The 22,872-nt window shown below is 50.6% G+C and overlaps 1 protein-coding gene across 3 annotated transcripts in view; it reads left to right on the forward strand.

Annotated features, from left to right (window-relative positions):
• CASZ1 (castor zinc finger 1) overlaps positions 1-22,872 on the forward strand; it is a 134,008-nt gene that overhangs the window by 65,222 nt on the left and 45,914 nt on the right. For all 3 annotated transcript variants that reach the window (XM_078595594.1, XM_078595596.1, XM_078595595.1), the window contains exons 3-4: positions 13,738-13,783; positions 22,656-22,754. In XM_078595594.1, coding sequence (XP_078451720.1) covers positions 22,675-22,754 — 80 coding nt within the window. In that variant the 5' untranslated portion in view covers positions 13,738-13,783; positions 22,656-22,674. The remainder of the gene's footprint in view (positions 1-13,737; positions 13,784-22,655; positions 22,755-22,872) is intronic.

Here is a 22,872-nt window from a genome sequence, read left to right on the forward strand (position 1 = left end):
GGTGTATACCGCAAATATGCCCAACTGTGAGGGCGGGCACAAGCCGGCGTGAGTTTGTTAAACGTTGAGTTTTATAAGGGCACCACGGGGTGACCAGCCCCTCCTCACCCAGCCCCACCCTCCCCACCCAGCCCCTCCCCACCCCCCCTCCCCACCTAGCCCCACATTTCCCACCCAGCCCCTCCCCACCCTCCCCTCCCCACCCAGCCCCTCCCCACCCAGCCCCTCCCTGCACGACGGACACAATAATCCCCTGTGGGCTGGTGTAACCAGGAGGTTCCTACCAGTATAAGGCTGTCACTTTAATAGGGATGTTACTTCAATAGGTCTGTCTCTCCCATCGCTAGGTAGCACTCCACAAACAGTAATCTTAAACGTTTCATTCCGGCATCGTTTTTAATTGAGAGCCCAAAAGGCCCTGTCATACTAAGATTCTTGGGTCAAATCTGAGCAGCCGCCAATTGTTAATCCCGGTTCTGGCTGCTGGAACTGTGAGGTCTCAGCCCTGCCACGAAAGAACCCGGCGTTTACATTTGGGTTTTATATTTTATTCAGCCCATGCCAGCAACAAACGCAACACAGCTCATGAGTTTCTGAAAACTCAATACATTGATTAATAACACTGTGGCCTTAAAAGGAAAATATGCACATGTATAAAATACGGGTGACGTTTTGGGTTGATGGCTTTTATGTGGTTTTAAAAAGGGCCATTGCCCCAAACGTCAATATATATTTGTGTTTCATTTTAAGGCCACGGTGTTATCGACGGTGCAGAACGTTCGGACGACAAGAAAGGCTGACGAAAGGACGACATTAGTGGCCGAGATGGGCCAGTTGAGAAGAGGCCTGGAGATTTCCAGATGGCGGAGAGTGAAACATCTGAATATTTATACCGCAGGAAGAATCTGATGAGCTATAAAGCTCTTTTTCACAGATGTCCAGTCGGGGCGGGTCAGAACGTTACAACAATAAACAATACACAGAACACGATAGGAGTGCAAAAAGATAGCAAAGGTAAGCCAATTACACAAGAAAATGCAAATAAAATGAAACTATTTTAATTTTAGCAGGTAAAGCCTACCTAGTTTTTAGCTTCTCTTTCAGAAGTGACCTGGCCATAAACGACAGCTCCACGAAGTGGCTTCTTTTGCGTGGAAATTTACGGCAGCCAAATAATCTAAATGACGACGTAAGAAAGCGGCTGAAGGCGATAATGACCTCGTGGGATGACGTGAAGTAACGAAGGCCACGGGCAGCTCGTGACTGAGCTGGGACACTATCCCGTATGTAGCGAAGAGCTCGCCAGACGGAGAGGAGATGGTGGAGCAAGAGATCTTAAAAGAGAACCGAGCAAAGGATGAACAATGCAAGAAGAACACCTGGCCAGGGAGAAAAAAGAGACGCATGGCGGACAGTCCGTTGGGCCCTGTCGCCGCCGCCGAAGCTGACAGAGGACGGATGACGCTATTGGTGGATGTGTTGAGTTGTACTTAGCTGTTTTGTGAGTGTGCTGGCTATGCTAGTGCCTGCTGTAGTCCAGCGCTGTGCATGCAGCAGCGAGAGTTGGTGGATCTCTGCGTTCTCCTGGAGAGCCGTGTCCAGGCTGTCCAGGAGAATGTGGGACAGGGCACAGCAAAAATGTGAAATCCACCTGTTCCGTCTGTATGGGATAGAGTGTTTCCTCCTTGCACGCGCGCGCTGGGTTATTTTTGTGAGTGCTCCGGTTTCCCCCCCCCCCCCCCCACGTGTAAAAACGCATGAATTAGCCGATACCACTTTTAATACGTAGAGGGCCACAGAGCTTGGGCAATTGTTGGCACCGACTCACCGCCTGGCTGCTACTGCTGCTGCTGCCTTTTCGCTCGTCTGCGGTACTTCCTGGAGCCTGCGAGTGGTCCTCTCTCTACGAGAGCAAGGAGTGAATGCCGCACGGCCGCGACGCGCACATCGCCTGCCAACACGATAGCGTGACGTCGAAGCCGGGGGGGGGGGGGTCCCAAAGCAGGGGGCCCGGGGCGATCGCCCCGATTCGCCGTACCCCAAGGGATGCCTCTGTACGCAGCGTGGCCTTCCGGGGCCATTACCCCCTCCTCCTCCTCCACCACTGCTGCCGACAGCGAGGAGGTGCTGCTGACGGAGGGGATTCTGGAAGGACGGACGTTTCTGAATCTTCGTGAATTTTACTCGGATAGCAGGGCGATTACAACGTGATTGGGAGAGAGCCCATACACTGTAATGCCCCCCCCCCCGCTTCCCGAAAAAAATTTATATACGTGTAATGATAGCAAGCGGCTACTTACTGCTGGCGGTACCCAATAGCAAGGATGGAGAATGCTGATGACAGTCGGACTAACGCAGTCGTAATGTCGTATCGATGTTGTCGGTGTCACAACCGATACTGTGACCCAGTGTGTGGGAGCGGTGGTGCAAACGGCTATCGGGCTGAGCCATGAACCCAGCGACCCGAGTTCGATTCCCGCTCACGGCCAATGGCCAGTGACTATTATCTGGACCGGTGCTGGGCCTCCCCTAGGTCAACTCAGCCTCAAATGAGCACCTGGAGTGCTGTGTACACGTCACCAATGGGGGAGACAAAGGCGGCCGGGCGTGGTACTGACCAGCGACCCCCTCGTGTGCCGTGCCGGCCTTCATAGGTGCTCGCTAACAGCACTTGCCCCAACAGCTTGTTCAGGCTATATGGGGGATCTTTGTCTTTTGTGCGCTTAGGTGAGCGTGTGTGTGTATGTCGGTGCTCGCTAACAGCACACTTGCCCCAATATTCTGTTAAAGGCTACCTGGGGGGTAAAATCTTACACTTGGTCTATGTGTGTATGTGGCAGTATGCACGTATATGTGTGTGTTCATTTGTATATGCGGGTGAGTCTGTGTGTATTTCAGTGATATTGTGTGTGTGTAGTTTACGCATGTGTGTGTGTGTAATGTGTGTAAGCCTGCGTGAGGGTGTTTGTACTGCGTGAGTGTTTCAAGTGTGTGTGTGTGTGCATGTGCGTGTGCGCATGTGTGTAAGAGAGTGTGTGTTTGTGTTGGTTGAGTGTTTAAGTGATTGTGATTGTACTTTTGTGTATGTGAGCGTGTGTGTGTGTGCGTGTGTGCGTCTTTGTGCGAGTGTGCGCGTGTGCGTGTGTGTGTGCGTGCACGCGTGTGTATAATTTTATCGTTTTTCCTGTTTTATGTAATTAATAGCTGGAGCTCTGTCCTTGGGAAGTGACCGAGAGAGAGGGGGGAGAGAGAGGGGGGGGAGAGAGGGGGGAGAGAGAGAGAGAGGACAAAAATAGTGTGTGTGTATAACTCGTTTATCCAATAAATAACGCTCTCCGCCCACCCTCCTCTTCTCCCACTCTCTCTCTCAACCCTCTGTTTTCCCTCCCTCGACTCTCGCACACCACGCACACCGCCCCGTGATCAACACGCGCACACACTCAACTCCACACACGCACACACTGACACACACACACACAACCCCCACGATCAACACGCGCACACTCAACTCCACACCGCACACACTCAACTCCACACCGCACACACTCAACTCCACACACTCAACTCCACACCGTACACACTCAACTCCACACCGCACACACTCAACTCCACACCGCACACACTCAACTCCACACCGCACACACACAACTCAACAACCGCACACACTCAACTCCACACCGCACACACTCAACTCCACACCGCACACACTCAACTCCACACCGCACACACTCAACTTCACACCGCACACACTCAACTCCACACCGCACACACTCAACTCCACACCGCGCACACTCAACTCCACACCGCGCACACTCAACTCCACACCGCGCACACTCAACTCCACACTGTACACACTCAACTCCACACACGGCACACACTCAACTCCACACACTGCACACACTCAACTCCACACCGCACACACTCAACTCCACACACCGCACACACTCAACTCCACACACTGCACACACTCAACTCCACACCGCACACACACAACTCCACACACCGCACACACTCAACTCCACACCGCACACACTCAACTCCACACACCACACACACACAACTCCACACACCGCACACACTCAACTCCACACCGCACACACTCAACTCCACACGCGCACAAATTCAACTCCACACACGGCGCACACTCAACTTCACACCGCACACACTCAACTCCACACACGGCGCACACTCAACATCACTCCGCACACACTCAACTCCACACACCGCACACACTCAACTCCACACACGGCACACACTCAACTGCACACCGCACACACTCAACTCCACACACCGCACACACTCAACTCCACACACCGCACACACTCAACTCCACACACCGCACACACTCAACTCCACACACGGCACACACTCAACTGCACACCACACACACTCAACTCCACACACCGCACACACTCAACTCCACACACCGCACACACTCAACTCCACACCGCACACACTCAACTCCACACGCGCACACACTCAACTCTACACACCGCACACACTCAACTTCACACACCGCACACACTCAACTCCACACACCGCACACACTCAACTCCACACCGCACACACTCAACTCCACACCGCACACACTCAGCTCCACACACCGCACACACTCAACTGCACACCGCACACACTCAACTCCACACACGGCGCGCACACTCAACTCCACACACCGCACACACTCAACTCCACACACGGCGCGCACACTCAACTCCACACACCGCACACACTCAACTCCACACGCGCACACACTCAACTCCACACCGCACACACTCAACTACACACGCGCACACACTCAACTCCACACCGCACACACTCAACTCCACACACGGCGCGCACACTCAACTCCACACACCGCACACACTCAACTCCACACCGCACACACACAACTACACACCGCACACACTCAACTCCACACACCGCACACACTCAACTCCACACACGGCGCGCACACTGTCACACGGCACACACACCCCCCCCCATCCGCACGCTCCGCCCGTGGTGCGCCTGTCAAGGTCACACCCAAGAGGAAGCGAGCGGCTTGCCGGCCGGCCGGGCGGGCAGGGGGGGAGAGAGGCAGGGGGGGAGAGAGGCAGGGGGGGAGAGAGGCAGGGGGGGAGAGAGGCAGGGAGACAGGTGCTCCTGTTTGCGGCTGCCTCTTTCCCATAAAAGGCGCAAAAAAAGAGGGGGGAAAAAACGAACCGGCTGATATCCCAAAACAGCTGAGGTTTGGAGGCGCATGCGTGGACGCGCGCACGCTGACGCACACGCACACGCACTGACACACACACGCACTGACACACACACACGCACTGACACACACACACGCACTGACACACACACACGCACTGACACACGCACTGACACACACACGCACTGACACACACACATGCGCACTGACACACGCACTGACACACACACACACGCACTGACACACTCACGCACGCCCTGACACACACACTGACACACACACACGCACTGACACACACACGCACTCACACACGCACTGACACACACACTCACACACGCACTGACACACACACAGTAGCACTGACACACACACACGCACTCACACACGCACTGACACACACACACTCACACACGCACTGACACACACACACTGACACACACACTCACGCACTGACACACACACGCACTGACACACTCACGCACTGACACACTCACACACTGACACACTCACACACGCACTGACACACACGCACTGACACACTCACACACGCACTGACACACTTGAAACACTGACACACACACGCTCGCACGTGCTGCGTGTCGTAGCACAGATGCGCGCTCACATTTCACAGTTATATACCATAACTAACACCGCTACACACGCATTCACGCACCCAGTAGCGCACAAAGACGAAGATCCCCCGTGTAGCCTTACACACACTGTTGGGGCAAGTGCTGTTAGCGAGCACGGCACACGAGGGGGTGGGTGGCCAGCACCACGCCCGACCGCCTTTGTCTCCTCAGCGGTGATGTTTACACACCGCGCACCAGATACTCATTTGAGGCTGAGTCAATGTTCAGGACTGGTTCAGATAATCATCACGGCTGTTGGCCGCTAAACACAGCCGCTCAATATGTAACCACGCTGTGCACGCACGCACGCACGTGCTCACGTACGCTCACTCGCCATACGAACTCTACCGATCGTATCCGTGGGGTGGTGTACACCATATGCCCGCGTTCACACAGTTCGCTCGTAATGTCGCACATAAACTCCCCACCAACAAGTGAAACACAACAAAGACAAAGATCCCCTCTCATTGGCTTCCCCGAACTTTTTGGGCAAGTGCTGCTATGTGTATGTTAGCGAGCACCTATGAATGCCGGCACGGCACACGAGGGGGTGGGTGTTCACATCACATGAGGTACTAATTTGAGGCTGAGCTGACCTAGGGGAGGTCCAGGTCCAGTTCAGATAATTGCCACTGGTGTTGGCCGTGAACGGGAATCTAACTCGTTTGTAGCGCAGCATGCTAACCGCTGCACCACCGCTCCCCGAGTAAACACACACACACACAAAACTGTAAACACAAGCACACGTATACTGCACACTCCATTTCACTTTACAATCAAGCACACGTATACCACTTCTTCCCCAAAACAAACACACTGATGATACAAACATCCATACCACGTGCAAAGATCCCAACACACATTGATCCCAGTTGAATGCCGTTGCGAGCGTACATGTCGACACACACGTGTGCACCGTACGCGCAAGTACACTTCATGCGTACGCACTAACTGACGCTTGCACATGCTCACACGCTCGCTGTCTGACACACGCACATACACATTTGGGCCAAAAACAGCTGAGGTTAGGACACACACACACACGCGCACTCACACTCGCGGTGTCTATTCATAGATTGCTGTCACAGAACGGTTTTAATCACTGGAACATTTTTGTGAAGTTACAAAATTTGACACACACGCACTTACACGCGCGCACACACAGACGCATGCACACACACACACACAAAGACAAAGATCACCCCATTTAGTCTTTTAGACTGGAACGCAAAGAACTGTTAGCAAGCGCCTACTCGGGTTGTTCGGAAACGATGGTTGAGCCAACACCACGACCAGCCGTCTTTGTCTCCCCTATGCTGACTTTTCTACGTCGTTCATACGCATGCTGTGTTCACACAAAGGCAATAGCCTTAAATGGACTGTTGGAGCAAATGCTGCGAGCGAGCACCTATGAAGGCCAACATTGGCACATGAATGGGTGGGTGGCCAACACCACGCCCGACAGAGTTGGTCTTCACAGGACTGATGTTTACACACTGCACCAGTTACTCATTTAAGGCTGAGTCGACCTCGGGGAGGCCCATGACATGTTCAGAAATTCGTCACAAATGTTTAAGATAAGTGGAAATGGACCCAGGTCGCCGGGTTTTGAATGCAGCACACGAACCGCTGCACCACTCGCCAATCGCCAATCACACACACACTGACTGGCTGGCTGACTGCTCTCACATTTTCCTACTTTTGAAAGGAAGTCACCTGATTGGTCGAGATCGACTTTGCTTCAGTTTTTGCGTTGTTGATTTCACGACACGACTTGTGACCGTCTTGCGATCGCGCGATCGGCAACGCCGCGTTGCTGAGACGAAGACGTTTCCATTCGGAACCAGCGCAGAGGGAGAGAGAGCAGCGAATCGCCTCGTGTCAGAGATCGGCTACAGAAGATGATGCCGCAGAGACTCCTTCTGGCTCCCGGAGCAAAACTTCTTCGGAAGTCGGTCCAATCTGTCTCTTACTCCACATCGGAGTCGCCGCCGCCTTTTATGCACCATCGACGAGAAACGTGTGCGTCTCATCTCAAAATCAAACCATTTGATTCTCAGTGTTGGAAGAAACCAAAATGGGTGAATAGACATTTAACATGAGATGGGTTTTTTTTTGTGCAGTCATTTTGTGACCAGGCTGAGACCACCAGCTCGCTACACTCTCGAACCCGGATTAATCATAGGGTGGCTGTAAACATGGATTTTAATTCGGAATCTCAAAGGTCTCCCACGAGGTATCAGTTCCCCTGAATGTGTTCCATTCTCCGACTCCCGGCCACGCAAATTAGCACACTCGCGAACCCTATGGGTCGGAGCTGTGGGCTGCAAATTTTGAAAACCATGTTTGTCACACCAAGACAAAAAATGGTCCCGAAGAAATTAATTTTCGAACGTTTTTACAAAGCTGCAAGATTAGGCTTGAGAATCAGTAGGCGGTGGAAGGGTTCAAAGGTCGGCGGCCTTCCTCTTAGAACGTTTCTCGGCAGACAAGGACAGCGAGGTCATCACTGGGACCTCCTGAGCAGTCAAAAAGCTAGGAATCTGGTTCGTGAACCGGCAGGAAGTAAAGGTCTCAGGGTTGGCCATCGATACGTCTGGAGATGAAATCACTCCAGTCGTTCGGATAAACGTTCCGAGTTCGATCGGTAGTCTTGCGGAAAGAACTTGCGATAACTGCTTTGGAAGTGGGGAGTAGGAGCTGAGCCATCAATGGGCCGTTTCGCGCATGTAAACCAAAACTCAAAATATAATTAACACTGCTCAAAAAGGAAATGTACAAATATAAAATCGGTGATGTTGGACTTCTCCGCGATGAAGAAGGTCCATTTCCCCAAAAGCCGACGATTACATATTTTCAATCTGCACGGTTAGCAAGCCAGTATTCTGTGTACAGTTTTTTGTTATTTAAATCCGAAATAAATCTGAGCCTCCTTTTAGTCAACTCAGCATCGGCAATGGGGAGACTGCCTGTTGTGGTGCTGACCACACCCTACCCGTCATGTGTCGTGAAACAGCTCGTCGGCACAGCAGCCGCTGTCGTGGCCTTTACGGATAAATGGGGGACTTCAGCCAAAACTCTTTCGTTTAGCCTCAGCAGAGGTGCTGGCCACCCACCCCCTCGTGTGCCGTGCCGGCCTTAATAGGTGCTCGCTAACAGCACTTGCACCAACAGTCCGTGTTAACACACACACACAACAAAAAACAACACCACGGCGCTTGTGCCAGGCTAGGTGCACTTTGAGGCCACGTGAAGTGTCAAAGGCTCGCTGGAAGGAGGTCAAGGGAAAGACCCAAGTGGCGTGGGTTCACCTGGCTGAGATTACTGGCAGATGCATCACCTGTGCTCTCCACTGTGCCGCATGCACATATGCGTGCACATGCAAAAAGACAAACAAACACGCACACAAAAAAATCTAATATCCCATGTATAGACTGTTGGGGCAAGTGCTGTTAGCGAGCACCTATGAAGGCCAGCACGGCACACGAGGGGGTGGGTGGCCAACACCACGCCCGGCCACCTTTGTCTCCCTAGTGGCCATGTTTACACATCGCACCAGGTACTCATTTGAGGCTGAGTCGACCTAGGGGAGGCCCAGGACCGGTTTAGATAATCGTCACTGGTGATGGCCGTGAGCAGGTCGCCAGATTCGTAGTGCAGCGCGCTAACCACTACACTACCGCTCCCCACACATGCGCACATACACACGCATGCACACACCTTTAATTCGATTTAGCATTTTACAAAAATGCAACACTGCACACACACCCACGCTAACGCCCACATTTAGTAGAAGATCCGTGCTCACAACCAGAAATTCCAGTTCATAGTTACCACCTGTAATTTATTTTAATTAAACTACGGGTGGGTGTATTTTCTAGAATAAAACATCGCAAAAAAAGACATTCCGTAATTTCTGAATTATTCAGCGACGTTTAGGAACGGAAGAGATGCGACACCCGTGGGCAGGCTTCTTTTACAAGTTCCTGCAAAAAAAAAACTTTATAAGCCACAACAGCTCGACAAAAATACCTTAAGTTCTTTTGTCAAGGCACAAACTCAAACAACTACAAAAATATTCTTGGTTCTTTCGGTAAAGTCACGTAGAAGGGAAATAATAAAATAATATAAATATTAATAAAATAATATAAATATGTTTTATATTTATATATGTTTTATATTTATATTATTTTATTATTTCCCTTCTATGTGACTTTACCGAAAGAACCAAGAATATGAATCCCTGCAGTCATGAAAGCTTTAAATCAAAACTACAAAAATGTGTTGTTTACATTCTATCCCAAATCGCATCACCGGTTGGTGGGAGCGGTGGTTGCAGAGGTGAGCGCACTCACACTGAACCTTGGGACCCAGAATTCGATTCCAGGCCACGGCCAAAATCGTTGGCCAGTGATATCTGAACACTCCCCCCCCCCACCACTACTTCACCAACCCGCGGAGAAGTATAGTAAAACAACAAAAAATTCACGAAACCTTCATCCATTAGTGGATTGGGAATGGCTGGAATACATCCCAATTGCCTTTTAGGGGTGTCCAGTCACGAGATGAAAGCTCTCCTTCCAGAACTCTCCATCATCTGATTCACAACGGCTCTGGCCAGTGACACGGCAGAACACATCAACAGGAGTGACTTCCGTAGGCCTCTTATGTACAGGGCCACAAGGCTGCTTCTTTACGCATTGTGAACAGCGGTGCATCGCACGTCATTCAACCAAAGTGTTTGTCCTCGGAGCTTGATTAAGTACGGATTAACCAAAAAAGCGAATTCAATTGTGGGATTTTATTCGGTCATCGGTGACCGGGCTGAGTCTGCTGACTTGTTGCACGTGAGCGCCTTGTTTTAATCTCAGGTGACCAACACCTTCACGCCAACCTCGGGTCTCACCGTTGCTTGGCTCAGTCCTCTGACATGACCATCGTGAGTCTTAGCCACCCTCCCCGTAGCGATCCTGACACCGGCATTAGCCCTCTAAGGAGTGGTTTTCCATGATCCTCGTAACCAAAGTTTGAGCTCGAGTTTGGCGTTTTCACAGCACGTTTCCTCACATTTTCTTTGGCAAACTGACTGCTAAATCGCGCGGCAGCCCAAATAGTTTGGGGTGATTTTTCTTCTCATCCTGGCCTGAATTGCCTTTGTTAAAATTCAGGGTCCAGCACAAATACATCACCAAAAGTGTTACGATAAAAAAAACAAATGTGTTGCCGGTGGCAGATATCTATGATTTAACGGTTAAAAAGTATATTTTCTCAGCAACACGCAGTCTTGGCATTTTACTTTTGCGGTATTCCTTGAATAGAAATCGGCATGTCGTAGGAAACACCTCATTTGTTGGCCTGGTCGAGTTGCCCTTCATCTCGAGTTCCGGGAGAAATCGGGCAAAACTTCAGGTCAAATAACGTGGACTCAGGTTTGGCCGTCCCATACGCACGAGGTATATGACCCCTTAGGTCATCACAGTTGCTGGATCCCTGGCGTGACGCAAAAAGCACGCCTCTCCAATTCCACACCCATCGCTGGAATTTTTTTTTTACATAAAAGCCGAAAAAATGTTAAGAAGTTGGACTGATTATATAATTGCCATCCCCGTACAAGACATAATGTACCTCTCCATAGCTGCACATAGCCAACAGATTGATTGATATCCGCACCTCCGATTAGCATGGCTGGCTAGGTACGGTGCGAAATAAGTTTTAAATACATACATACTGCAATACAGGCTTTTCCTGCAGGGACTTGCATTTAAGATGTTCACATGCGTTTGCCAACATCCACCACAATGGAGCGGTGGCACGCAAAAGCACGGAGCTACCCATTTACACCCTTCCTGCACTCCCCCCCCCAAATGACGGCACGATAAATTAAACAGCTCGTCAGCGCAGCGCCTGCAAAGCTTGGGAAAACTACATTGAGGGTATGGGATCTCGATAGTCCTGCTCTGATATCAGCTGCGGAAGCAAAAGCGTGGGGCGCGTTAAGATTCACGGCGGGACTTTGGCGTAGTTGCGAGCGAACGATCAAGTGCGTGTCCTTTTTGCATTGAGTTCTTAACTCGGTTTTGGTGACGGGTGACAGCATCACCCCCCCCCCACCCCCCCGTGTGCAGCACGTGTTCCTGGACGATTCACCGCAAAGCAGCACCGCAAATCAAACCTGTCGTGGCCGCCGCTTACCGGGTCGGATGTGATCGCCGTTTGGCGAACGCCATTGCTGAGGAAATTTAAAGTTTGAGCAGCAAAAGAGATTGAGGCGGCCGCGGTGCTCGCTGGTTTTATAAACGGGGCCGTGTTGGGAGTGCCGCTGGGCAACCTGGGTTCGAGTCCTGGGCCCTGGGTGTCTCTCAGGGTGGTTTATAATGGCCACGACAGAGCATTGAACCGGGTGTCAGAGCGTGCCAGTGAGATCCTGGGGCTGGTGGTGTCTTGTTCTAGCAGAGGGTTTACAATGGCCGTGTCAAGAGAAGTAGAGCCGTCACCACGGGAGAACCTGGGATCGAATCCGGGCTCCAGGCGCCACTCGCGATTTAACCGGATCACCAGAGTAGCGGCGGGTTTACGGTCTCAGCCTCGGTCACCGGCGCCTGCACACAAATACCCCCCATTGTGTACGTGCAATGTGTTCTCTTCATTCGCCCAAGCCCAGCTCGGCTCCCAATTCTCTCTTTCTCTGCTTTGTTCCACGCCGATCGGGAACTTTTTTTTGCATCGCGCGAGTCAGCGTTTCGCTTATCTGCACGATTGCCGGGTTTTTGTTGTTTTTCCCCTCTCTGTGTGGTTCTCTCCCTCCCCGTATCGCTCCGTGCATCTCTCTCCCTCTCTGTGTGTCAGTGTGTGTGTGTCTCTGTCATTTTATGTTTCCGTGCATCTCGCTCCATCGCTCTCTCTCAATTATAACTGTCACCATTTCTCTCCCCTCTCGCCATCTCACTTCCTTAGTCGCTCTCCCTTCTCACTACATCTTTCTCTCTCTCTCTTTCTCTCCCATCACAGAACCTTATATTATCGTAATGCATAGTAAGTGCTGCAGGCCCACAGGTGTTGTGTGAACACGCGACGACTATAGTAATACGTGCGGCCAGCCGTCGCTGTGTGTGTGCGTCGCTGTGGCCAAAGCCCTCGGGCTCCCCGGTCAGGATATCGCAAGTTCAATACAGGTCACTGACCCCTTCAAATCACCGCCATCGCCATCATCATCGCCATCATAGTCACCACCATCATCACCATCGTCATCATCATCCCTATCATCACCATCGTCATCCTCATCCCTATCACCACCATCGTCACCAACATCACCACCATCATCACCATCACCACCATCCCTATCATGTATCATCATCATCGCCACCTTTGTTCCAATCACGATCGTCAACATCCCTATCATCGCCATGACCGCCATCATATCTCCCGGATCGTTCAAGTTTTTAAAGTCAGCAGTGGTCCCAGTTGACGATCCGAGGGGCGTCCCCCCCTCCCCCCACTGGTCCCTCTTCCCTTGAGATCCCCGAAAATCGGTATTATTGGTACTTAATTGATATTCAGCAGAGACAATCGGTGGAATGTGTTTTGTTTAAGTTGAAGCTGCAGGGCCCTATTTTAAAGCTTGACATTTCAGGAACACCCGCCCTCCCTATCGTCCAGGGCGCATGTTTCCAGATCCGCCTCGGATTGGTCGTCCCATGGAGAGACTGGCCCCTGCCATGGAAATGTGACATTTCGACTGGCCCATGGCAGCCAAAGCATGCGAACGTCCACCTCCCCCCCCCAACCCCGATTTGCTTGTTTGAACATGTAGACATTTAGACTTTTTTTGTATTTGATGTGATGAGTCACAGACGCCTCTTGAGATGTAATGGAGCACACAATCGCTGTGTGCGTGTGTGTCTTTGTGTTTTACAGGGCACCATGAGCCTGCCATCACACACGCGTGAGAGGACCGACTAAGGTGAGTCCCTGCCTCCCGTTTTGCTCTGACACGGCCATCGTGAGCCGACACCGAAACACCCCCGGCCAACCCAATGCTGCTGAAATTGAGATTCAAGGTTTGACTCCCAGTCAAGGTGCTCTCTCATGATGATTATTGTGACAGTCATGATGGGTTGATTATATTTGAGTGATGATTTTGATGGGGGTGATGATTGTTTGAATGAAGATGGGGTTGTTGATGATGATGGAGTAAAGATCGTGGGGATGTTGATAGGGATCTTATCTTTTGATTATGGCAGAGATGATGATGATGGGGGTGGTGATGGTGATGTTAATGGACCTGAGCGTAATGATGCGATGGATGTTGGAGTGCATGATGATCCCTCACCCATAACACCTGTTCGAGCACAAGTTTCCCTCGCTTTGGGCTGTTTTCATTCGCTCGGATGCGGCTTTGCGGTCGGATGTGGGATAACATTGTGTGTGTGTACTGTGTGTGTACTGTGTGTGTACTGCGTGTACTCTATGCACTCTATGTGCTGTCTCCTGCGGTTTCGCTTTGTGTTCACATCGCTGTGTGTTCACACTCTCAATTTTAGCAGTACGTGTATACATTGCGTTGCCTGTCTGTCGCTTGTATGTGTACCTAGCTGTGTGCGTCTGTACGTACACACGTGGTGTTCATGAAAGTGTAAATGCTCGTGGGGCTGTATGTTACACGTGTGTGTGTGTGTTTACCTGTGTGTGTACTTGCGTACACACCTGTTTGCACTCTTCGCTAAACTTGCGTGAAGTTTTTTTTCCCCTCGTGAAATTCTCCCCTTGTTTCGGGGAGAGACGCGCCCTCTGCTGGCGAATTCGTTCTTCGTTCACGCAACACGCGCGATACCAACCCACTCTCTTATCGCCTGTATAACGTCATCTTGTTATTTTTGGGCGAGATCGTCGTGCAGTGCCTCTATACAATGTCAAGCCTTAACTATAACCCTCCCACCAACTGGGACAGAGGCGATCAGATCGGGTTTGTGACGTCGCGGCCAACTGATTTGTTTAATCAACTTCCTCGTGGCTGACGCAGACACGGTGGGGAAGCCGACCTCGCCCGGCAACCGGTCAATAAATACCTTTGAATTAGAATCGTTTATTTATTGTTTTATTATTTTATCAACGGTTGATTGCCAGGTTAATGATAATTGGTTTTTTACCCTTCTATCTGGCAACAAAACTGACACCTTTTTTACAAGGAGTTATGTTTGCATAGACCACAATACCTGCAGTTATAATGCAAACAAAAAACATAACTCTGAGAATGTGCACTGTCCTTGATGTTGATTGGTCCACACCCGAGAGACAGCTTTCCTTAGAGCCTAGTCTCACATGGGTTGGACCAGATGACGCCAAAAGGCGCCTTTTATTTTGGCAAACGAGGTTCCAATGGTGCCAGGTTAATGTTGATGGGGATTGGCCAGAGTCGTGCCATCTCCTGTGAATTGAACGTCGGCAGTCGCGGTGTCTCTTGGGTTTTCTCTTTCTTCGAACGAATATCAACGATCACATCGGAGGGTACATTACAATACACGGGTAACACCAGCATGTCGGGGGAGGGGTGGGGGGAGCTTTCTGGGTAGGCTTACCTCCTCGAACGGGAGCTGTTTACGACGGTGTACCAGGTTCACTTTCTGACCTGGCCATGAGATGGGGATTGGGGGAGGGTTAGGGGAAAATGAGAGACAAATGGGGGGAGGGATGGGGAATGGGGGAGGGGTGGCTCACGAAGATAACTCGCACCTCCGATTAGCACGGTTGGCTACGTTCGGTGCGAAAAAAGTTCACCATACATACGTACTGCCCATAGACTAACACTGCCCATAGTCTAACACTACCCATAGACTAACACTACCCATAGACTCAACACTAACCATAGACTCAACACTGCCCGTAGACTCAACACTACCCATAGACTACCACTGCACGTAGACTCAACACTGCCCATAGACTCAACACTGCCCGTAGACTCAATACTGCCCGTAGACTCAACACTGCCCATAGACTCAACACTGCCCATAGACTCAACACTGCCCGTAGACTCAATACTGCCCGTAGACTCAACACTGCCCGTAGACTCAACACTGCCCATAGACTCAACACTGCCCGTAGACTCAATACTGCCCGTAGACTCAACACTGCCCGTAGACTCAACACTGCCCGTAGACTCAACACTGCCCGTAGACTCAATACTGCCCGTAGACTCAACACTGCCCGTAGACTCAACACTGCCCGTAGACTCAACACTACCCATAGACTCAACACTACCCGTAGACTCAACACTACCCGTAGACTCAACACTGCCCGTAGACTCAACACTGCCCGTAGACTCAACACTGCCCGTAGACTTCACACTACCCGTAGACTCAACACTACCCGTAGACTCAACACTACCCGTAGACTCAACACTACCCGTAGACTCAACACTACCCGTAGACTCAACACTGCCCATAGACTCAACACGGCACCTCAGATTACCACGTATATACGTACAACAAACCAAAAAAATAAGTAAGAGGAACTTAAGGTGCCAGCATCAGCCCAGCTACCATCTAGGATCGACCATCGTACAGCGTACTCCAAGGATCGAGTTCGCGCTGGAGCCTAGCCCTTGACTCTGTTTAAAGAGCCAGGCTTGAGAGAGAGTGAGAGAGAGTGAGAAAGGGTGTCTGCAGCCTCTGGTGCGTTGTTCACTTGTTGTTTGGCACGATGTCCCACCGCACAGAGCTTCTGCGGCTTGCTGAACAACACGCAGGACTTGTGCCCCACAACAAGATGGGCCTGGCTTCCATTCCTAACTCGGTGCCATTCCCTGTGGAGGTCGTTGTATGTGGGAGCAACGGTGGCGAGATGTTAACTCCCTCGCCTGGGATACAGGCTATCGTGGGTTCGATCCTGACCCTGATGCCTGCTGTATATTTGGAGTTTGCATGTCTCTCTTTTTCCCCGTGCCCGTCTGGATTTTTCTCCGGATCCTCAGGTTTTTTCCTCCACATTTAGAAACATGTATTTAGAGTATTTGGCCGCTATACATTCCCACGTGTTAAGCCATGTGGCCAGGTCGCTTCTGAAAAAGAGCTACATAGCTCAGTGGGCCTTACCTGGCTAAAAAAAATAGTTCGGTTTAATAGTTTAAATTGTCCATACCGACTGCCACAGCAGCATTGCTGCGGCACAGCCACAGCAATGCTGCTGTAAAATAGCAGCATTGCTTGTCTTTTTAGTTTCAATAGTTCTCTCCTGCTATTAGCCAAACCTCCCAATGAGTATTTACCAGCAAAATTACTAAATTACTACAGCAGCAACATTGACCCCCCCAACTACTGCAAAAAACCTGACAGGACCCTCCTGAAAGAGGCTTTGATATTCAGCGAGGCATTCCTGGGTAAACAAGCGGAGTCATAATAATAGTAATGCATTCACAATAGAAGATTATTATTAATCCGTTTTTCGCGGTTGCGGTTTAAAGCTCTCCGATGCGTTTTCGGGTTGCACCGTGTGTTGCGTCGACGCAACATCCGACGTTCCGCTGCACGTGCCCGGAGCAGCATCTCAAGGAAGCTAACACAACAACACGCGATGGGCACGTTGTGGCACGGGGCTAGCTTGCAGACAAATCCTCGAGAGGAGTTAACACCCTGGATGATTTCGCACACCACAATATATTTGAGAGCTGCTACTGCTGCGCCCCCTACATTCCAACATGGACTCTGAGGTCGGCGGATTAGACCTCCTCTTGCATCGCCAGACCGAAGCTCAGGTCCCATGGGCGATGGCAGCCTTTGCTTCCGTGGCACGCAGACTGTGGAACTCTCTGGCCGAAGACTGTCGGGGGAGTCCGGTTCAGTTGAGATCTTCACGTCACCGTCTTAAAAAAACACATTTCCCTTTCAGAAGGAATTTCCTATTTTAAGGCATTTCCTATTTTAATTTAATTTGCTGTTTTAAATTCTTCCCCCCCCCCCCCCCCACTGTTATTGATGTAAAACGCCCCCAGAATTTAGGATGAAAAAAACGCTACATACGCCGTAACAATAGCAATTATTCAAGCGTGCCATTGGACAGCTAACGAGCAACAGCGACTACGGGCTGATAACGGCGTTGGAGAGACAGCACGTACGCCGCAGCAGCGTTAGACCTCCGCACTCGGCGGCCGCCAGGATGTGTAAAGTCATTACGGCAATCATCCAGAGTGTTCCTATGGCCCCGCAGGTACGAAGGGTGGCAGAGGAGGGGGGGCCCACACGTGGTTAAACGAAGGCCGCGAGGTCGGGGATGAAGGGTGCCGTGCGCCGACGGATGGGTGGACGGAGGGGTTGGGTGGACAGCGGGGGAAGGGGAGGGGTGATGCGCAGCTTAATAAATAATACCCCCCACGTCAGCGTCATTCCAGGGCGTTTTAGCGAAAAATATTGATTTTGGTGAAAGCGGGCGGCTTTTATCGGAAATTACCGCGCGGGCATGCGGCACACACCGAGATCGCGCGCGCGCGCACACACGCACACACGCACGCACATTAAAATATATATACATGCAGCGCACACACCTAATGCTCTGACGCACACATATATATACGTGCATGTTGAGTCTACGGGCAGTATGCACGCGTACACGTGCATACACATAAAGACGCGCACACACAATAAGTGATACACCCATATACACCACTAATACTCGTACACACGCTGAGCACATTAATATAGCTCTACATGCAGTACACGTATCTAAATACACACACATATACACATGCCTATACATACACACAACCAACTAATATACACATGACTAATACACTCACGTATCATACACATACTTCATACACATATCAAGCACACAGACAAATACAAAGATCTCCCGTACGTATAGCCTTTAACAGACTGTTGGGTCAAGTGCTGTTAGTGAGCACCTATGAAGGCTGGCATTAACTTGGGTCGCCGGGTTCTTAGTGCAGTGTGCTAACCACTGCACTACCGCTCCCCACACACCCCTAATAAAGTACACGTAATACATACGCACGCCGAATGCACAAATACAAAGACACCTGCATGGACAGCTACATGCTTTGGCTGTACACGAGGCCGTCCAAGTCCCGTGTGCCCTCCCTTCGTGCCTGAATGCCACATGGAAACAGAGGTGGAATAAGGTCCGTTCTGTGTGCACTCGGCATTGGCGCCACGGTGGCTAGATGTTAACTACCTCGCCTGGTATACAGGAGGTCGTGGGTTCGATCCCGACCCTGACGCCTGCTGTGTATTTGTAGTTTGCGTGTCTCTCACCCTGTTGACGTGTGGATTTTTTTTATCTGGATCCTTCGGTTTTTCCCTCCACATTTATAATCAACGTGCGTTTAGAGTAATTTGGCGGCTATACATTTACACGCGATAAGCCACTTCGTTGAGCTATAATTTGTTGCCAGGTCGCTTCTGAAAAAGAGCTATATTGCTCAGTGGGCCGTACCTGGCAAAAATAAATAGAATAAATTAGCCATGCATTGCAATGGCGATTCTGGCCACTTGGAATCTGATTTGCCACCCTGAACTTGGCAATGCTTAGCTAGCTAAGCTAAGCATTGGATAGGTTAGGTTCGCATCACAAAATAACAAGTAAACATGTGACGTTGGTCCAACCACATGCTGACGTTGGTCCAACGTTCACATGTTGACTGCGAGTAGAATCACATTCCGTTGCGTGAATCCTTCCCAAGCAGAATACACGTCAGAAACCCATTCACACGAAGGGAGAATTGAACCTGGGAATCATCCAATGGAAAAAAAAAATATCACGATTTGTGCAGGAATCTGAAATCGTTCGGCATCACACGCACGTAACCAAACACATTCACGCTGACCTAATGCCAATTCACGCATTCACATCCACGCAACCAACGTACACACATGCACATTCAAAACACGCACACTCATAAACACACTTATACCCATAATAATAACGGAATAATGTTCAGCCCTTAGTCAATTGACTTGCGAATTATAACCTCACTCTCATGTCAGTAATAAGTGTTGTTAAACGATACTTCACCGCCATGGTTAATGTGGGTTTGTGAAATAGGGGGGGTTTGGGGGAGAGGGAGGGAGCACTGCTTCAGATAGCTGTGGCCAGGAATTGAACTCGGGTCGCAGTGCTGACCAATGCCACCGCCCCCTCCCACCCTATATTCCTGTATACAGACACAGAGAACACCCATAAAGACAAAGACAGAGATCGCCTGTGTATCCTTAATAGACTGTAGGGGGAAATGCTGTTCGCGAGCACCTATGAAATGCTGGCACGGCACACCAGGGGGTGGGTTATCAGCACCACGCCCGGCCGCCTTTGTCTCCCCAGTGGTGATGTTTACACACTGCATGAGATACTCATTTGAGGTTGAGTCGACCGAGCGGAGGCCCAGGACCGCTTCAGATAATTGTCACTGGTGTTGGCCTTTATCAGGAATCGAACTCGGGTTGGCGGGTTCGTAGCGCAACACACAGTTTCACGCACACACACATTAACAATTTGACATACATTCTCGTTTAGTTTAACACGTAGTAGACTTTTGCGACCAATATCATCCATAATACAGGTTTTTTTGGGTTAGATCGCGTAAATGTGTCGTTAAACCCACCACCACCGGACACAGCCAGTTAGTAAGGTTTGTCACGTAAACAGAACATGCCAATTCGTTACTAGTACAGCACACCGGTGTGTTGGAGAGAAACTCCACAACTTTTAGGACGTTTCGCCAGTAATTACAATCGGCATCATCAGGCAGCAGACAAATTTGTGGATTTGTGTAAACTCTCGTTTACACTTGCACAAGTGCTGTTAGCAAGCACCCATTAAGGTCAGTGCCAGTGCGTGAGGTGGTGGCGTCACCAGGACCATACCCGGCCATCTTTGTATCCCCAGTGCGGACGTTCACACGTACACCACATCGCGTAGCCATTTGAAGGCCAAGTCGAACCCAATCGAGGCCCCGTCCGTGAACGGACCACTCTCAGGTTCACGGACAACGGTGCGGAAGAACTTCAACATGCGTTCATATATACATACAACGGGGCTTGGAATCGAACCAAAGGTCGCCAAGGTCAGAGCACAGCGACGACGCATGAACCGCCGCTGCGCCGCCACTCCCCAGCCCGCCGTGACACGCAGACGCCCCGAACACGGTTGCTCGCTCGCTCGCACGTCTCTCTTCTCCTCGGGGGGGTGAGGGTTGGGGTTACTTTGACATGGGTGAGAAACAACAATTAAAGCATTACCAGACACCCGCGCTCGCTCTCCCCGCGCGCTCCCTCCCCCCTCGCCATCCTCGCTCGCGCTCCCAATCGATGTCCCATAATGAAATTTTTGAGAATGAGCTTAGTTTCCATGGAAACCTGGGCAAAGTGAGGTCATTTATTGCGGCGTGGACTCATTTATTCATTACGCCCGCGCACATCGCTGACACACACACACCATGACACTGACACACGCCACACACACGCTGACACGCACACACATGACACTGACACACGCGCACACACACACACCTTGACACACACCCTGAAACTGACATTTACATGCATCCATACTCTTGACACACACCCTGGTAAAAATGTCAAAGACCGAGGTGCCTTGTGTAGCCTGCACAGGCTGTTGGGGCAAGTGCTGTTAGTGAGCACCTATGAAGGCCGGCACGGCGCACGAGGGGGTGGGTGGCCAGCACCACACCCAGCTGCCTTTATCTCCCAAGTGGCGATGTTCACACATAGTACCAGGTACTTATTTAAGGTCGAGTCGACCTTGGGGTGGCCCAGGACAGGTTCAGATATTCGGAACTATGATTGGTTGTGAGCCAAAATTGTGGGGTCACTGTGTTTGTAGAGCAGCACGCTAACCACTATGCCACCGCTTCTCCTGCCCGACACACCCTGATACACTGACATACACACATTTACTGTAACACTGTCTGACACACATCTGACACGCGTCCTCACACATACTGCGACACATGCCTTGACACAGCATGAAATATACGCACACCACGACACCGAATCTGACAGTACCTGAAACACTGACGCAGATCCTGATAACCATACACCATAACACACACACGTCGACACATCAACACACCCACACAGACCAGCCTCCTTTGCTTTCCAAGTTGAGTTTATTATCGGTTACACTGAGGAACTCGCAGACCCTGGAAAGAGCTGGGAAAGGTTAATTTAGTTCCATTCGTGGGTTTACACGCTCAGAGCCTTCCTTTTTTTCTCTACCGATGACCAACTGCCTCTAGCTACAAAACAAATATGCCCACTGTTTCAGTTGAGCGTCTTAACATGTGGTCACATTCACAACACATTTTATTATTGTAATTGTATTGCATTGCCTGCACCTTGCCCACCTCTTGTATGCTTCCTGTCACTAAGCTTTCACCACTACACGCACCCCACCTGGGTCTTTATACTACGGTTGGCACCTGTCCAGATTTTCCCAGGATTGAGGTATCAGTCCCAGGAAATCTGGAGGTCTTCCCAGGGGTATTGAATACCCCATTTTTTGGGGCATTTGTGTAATAATCCACCACTCAATTTAGTTCTCCCCTATTTTGGTATCGCGCGACATTCTTTTACTTTCCCATGTTATGCTCATATTTTTCGTACCTCAAGGGTGACACAACCCTGGTCTTTGCCCCTATGAACCCTTGACATTGAAACTTTATCACTCCACCCAACAGTGCTTGGATCTGTCCCCTGGTGCCCTCTCAACCTCCGAAGCATCACAACGCCCACTTTGTGCAATGGAATGAATCTAGCCTGGCACGAGCACTTTGTTGACACTGCTGTGTGCGTGTGTGCGTGAAGGAGGGGAGAGAGTGCGTTCATGATGGCCTCTCGCAGAAAGGGAGGCCTGAAACTCAATGCTATCTGCGCCAAGCTTCACGCCCGGCCCGGCCACACACAGTGAGTGTCATTTAGTTCTTGGAATTGGCCTTTACGAAATTAAACTTGAAGTGGTGTTTATTGTACCAATAGAGTCCTTTAAATGAGACAAAGACATTTTAATCATGCTGGGATTCGA

This window comes from Lampetra planeri, chromosome 6 (genome assembly GCF_965212315.1).
Source record: "Lampetra planeri chromosome 6, kcLamPlan1.2.h2, whole genome shotgun sequence".
NCBI classification, from domain to species: domain Eukaryota; kingdom Metazoa; phylum Chordata; class Hyperoartia; order Petromyzontiformes; family Petromyzontidae; genus Lampetra; species Lampetra planeri.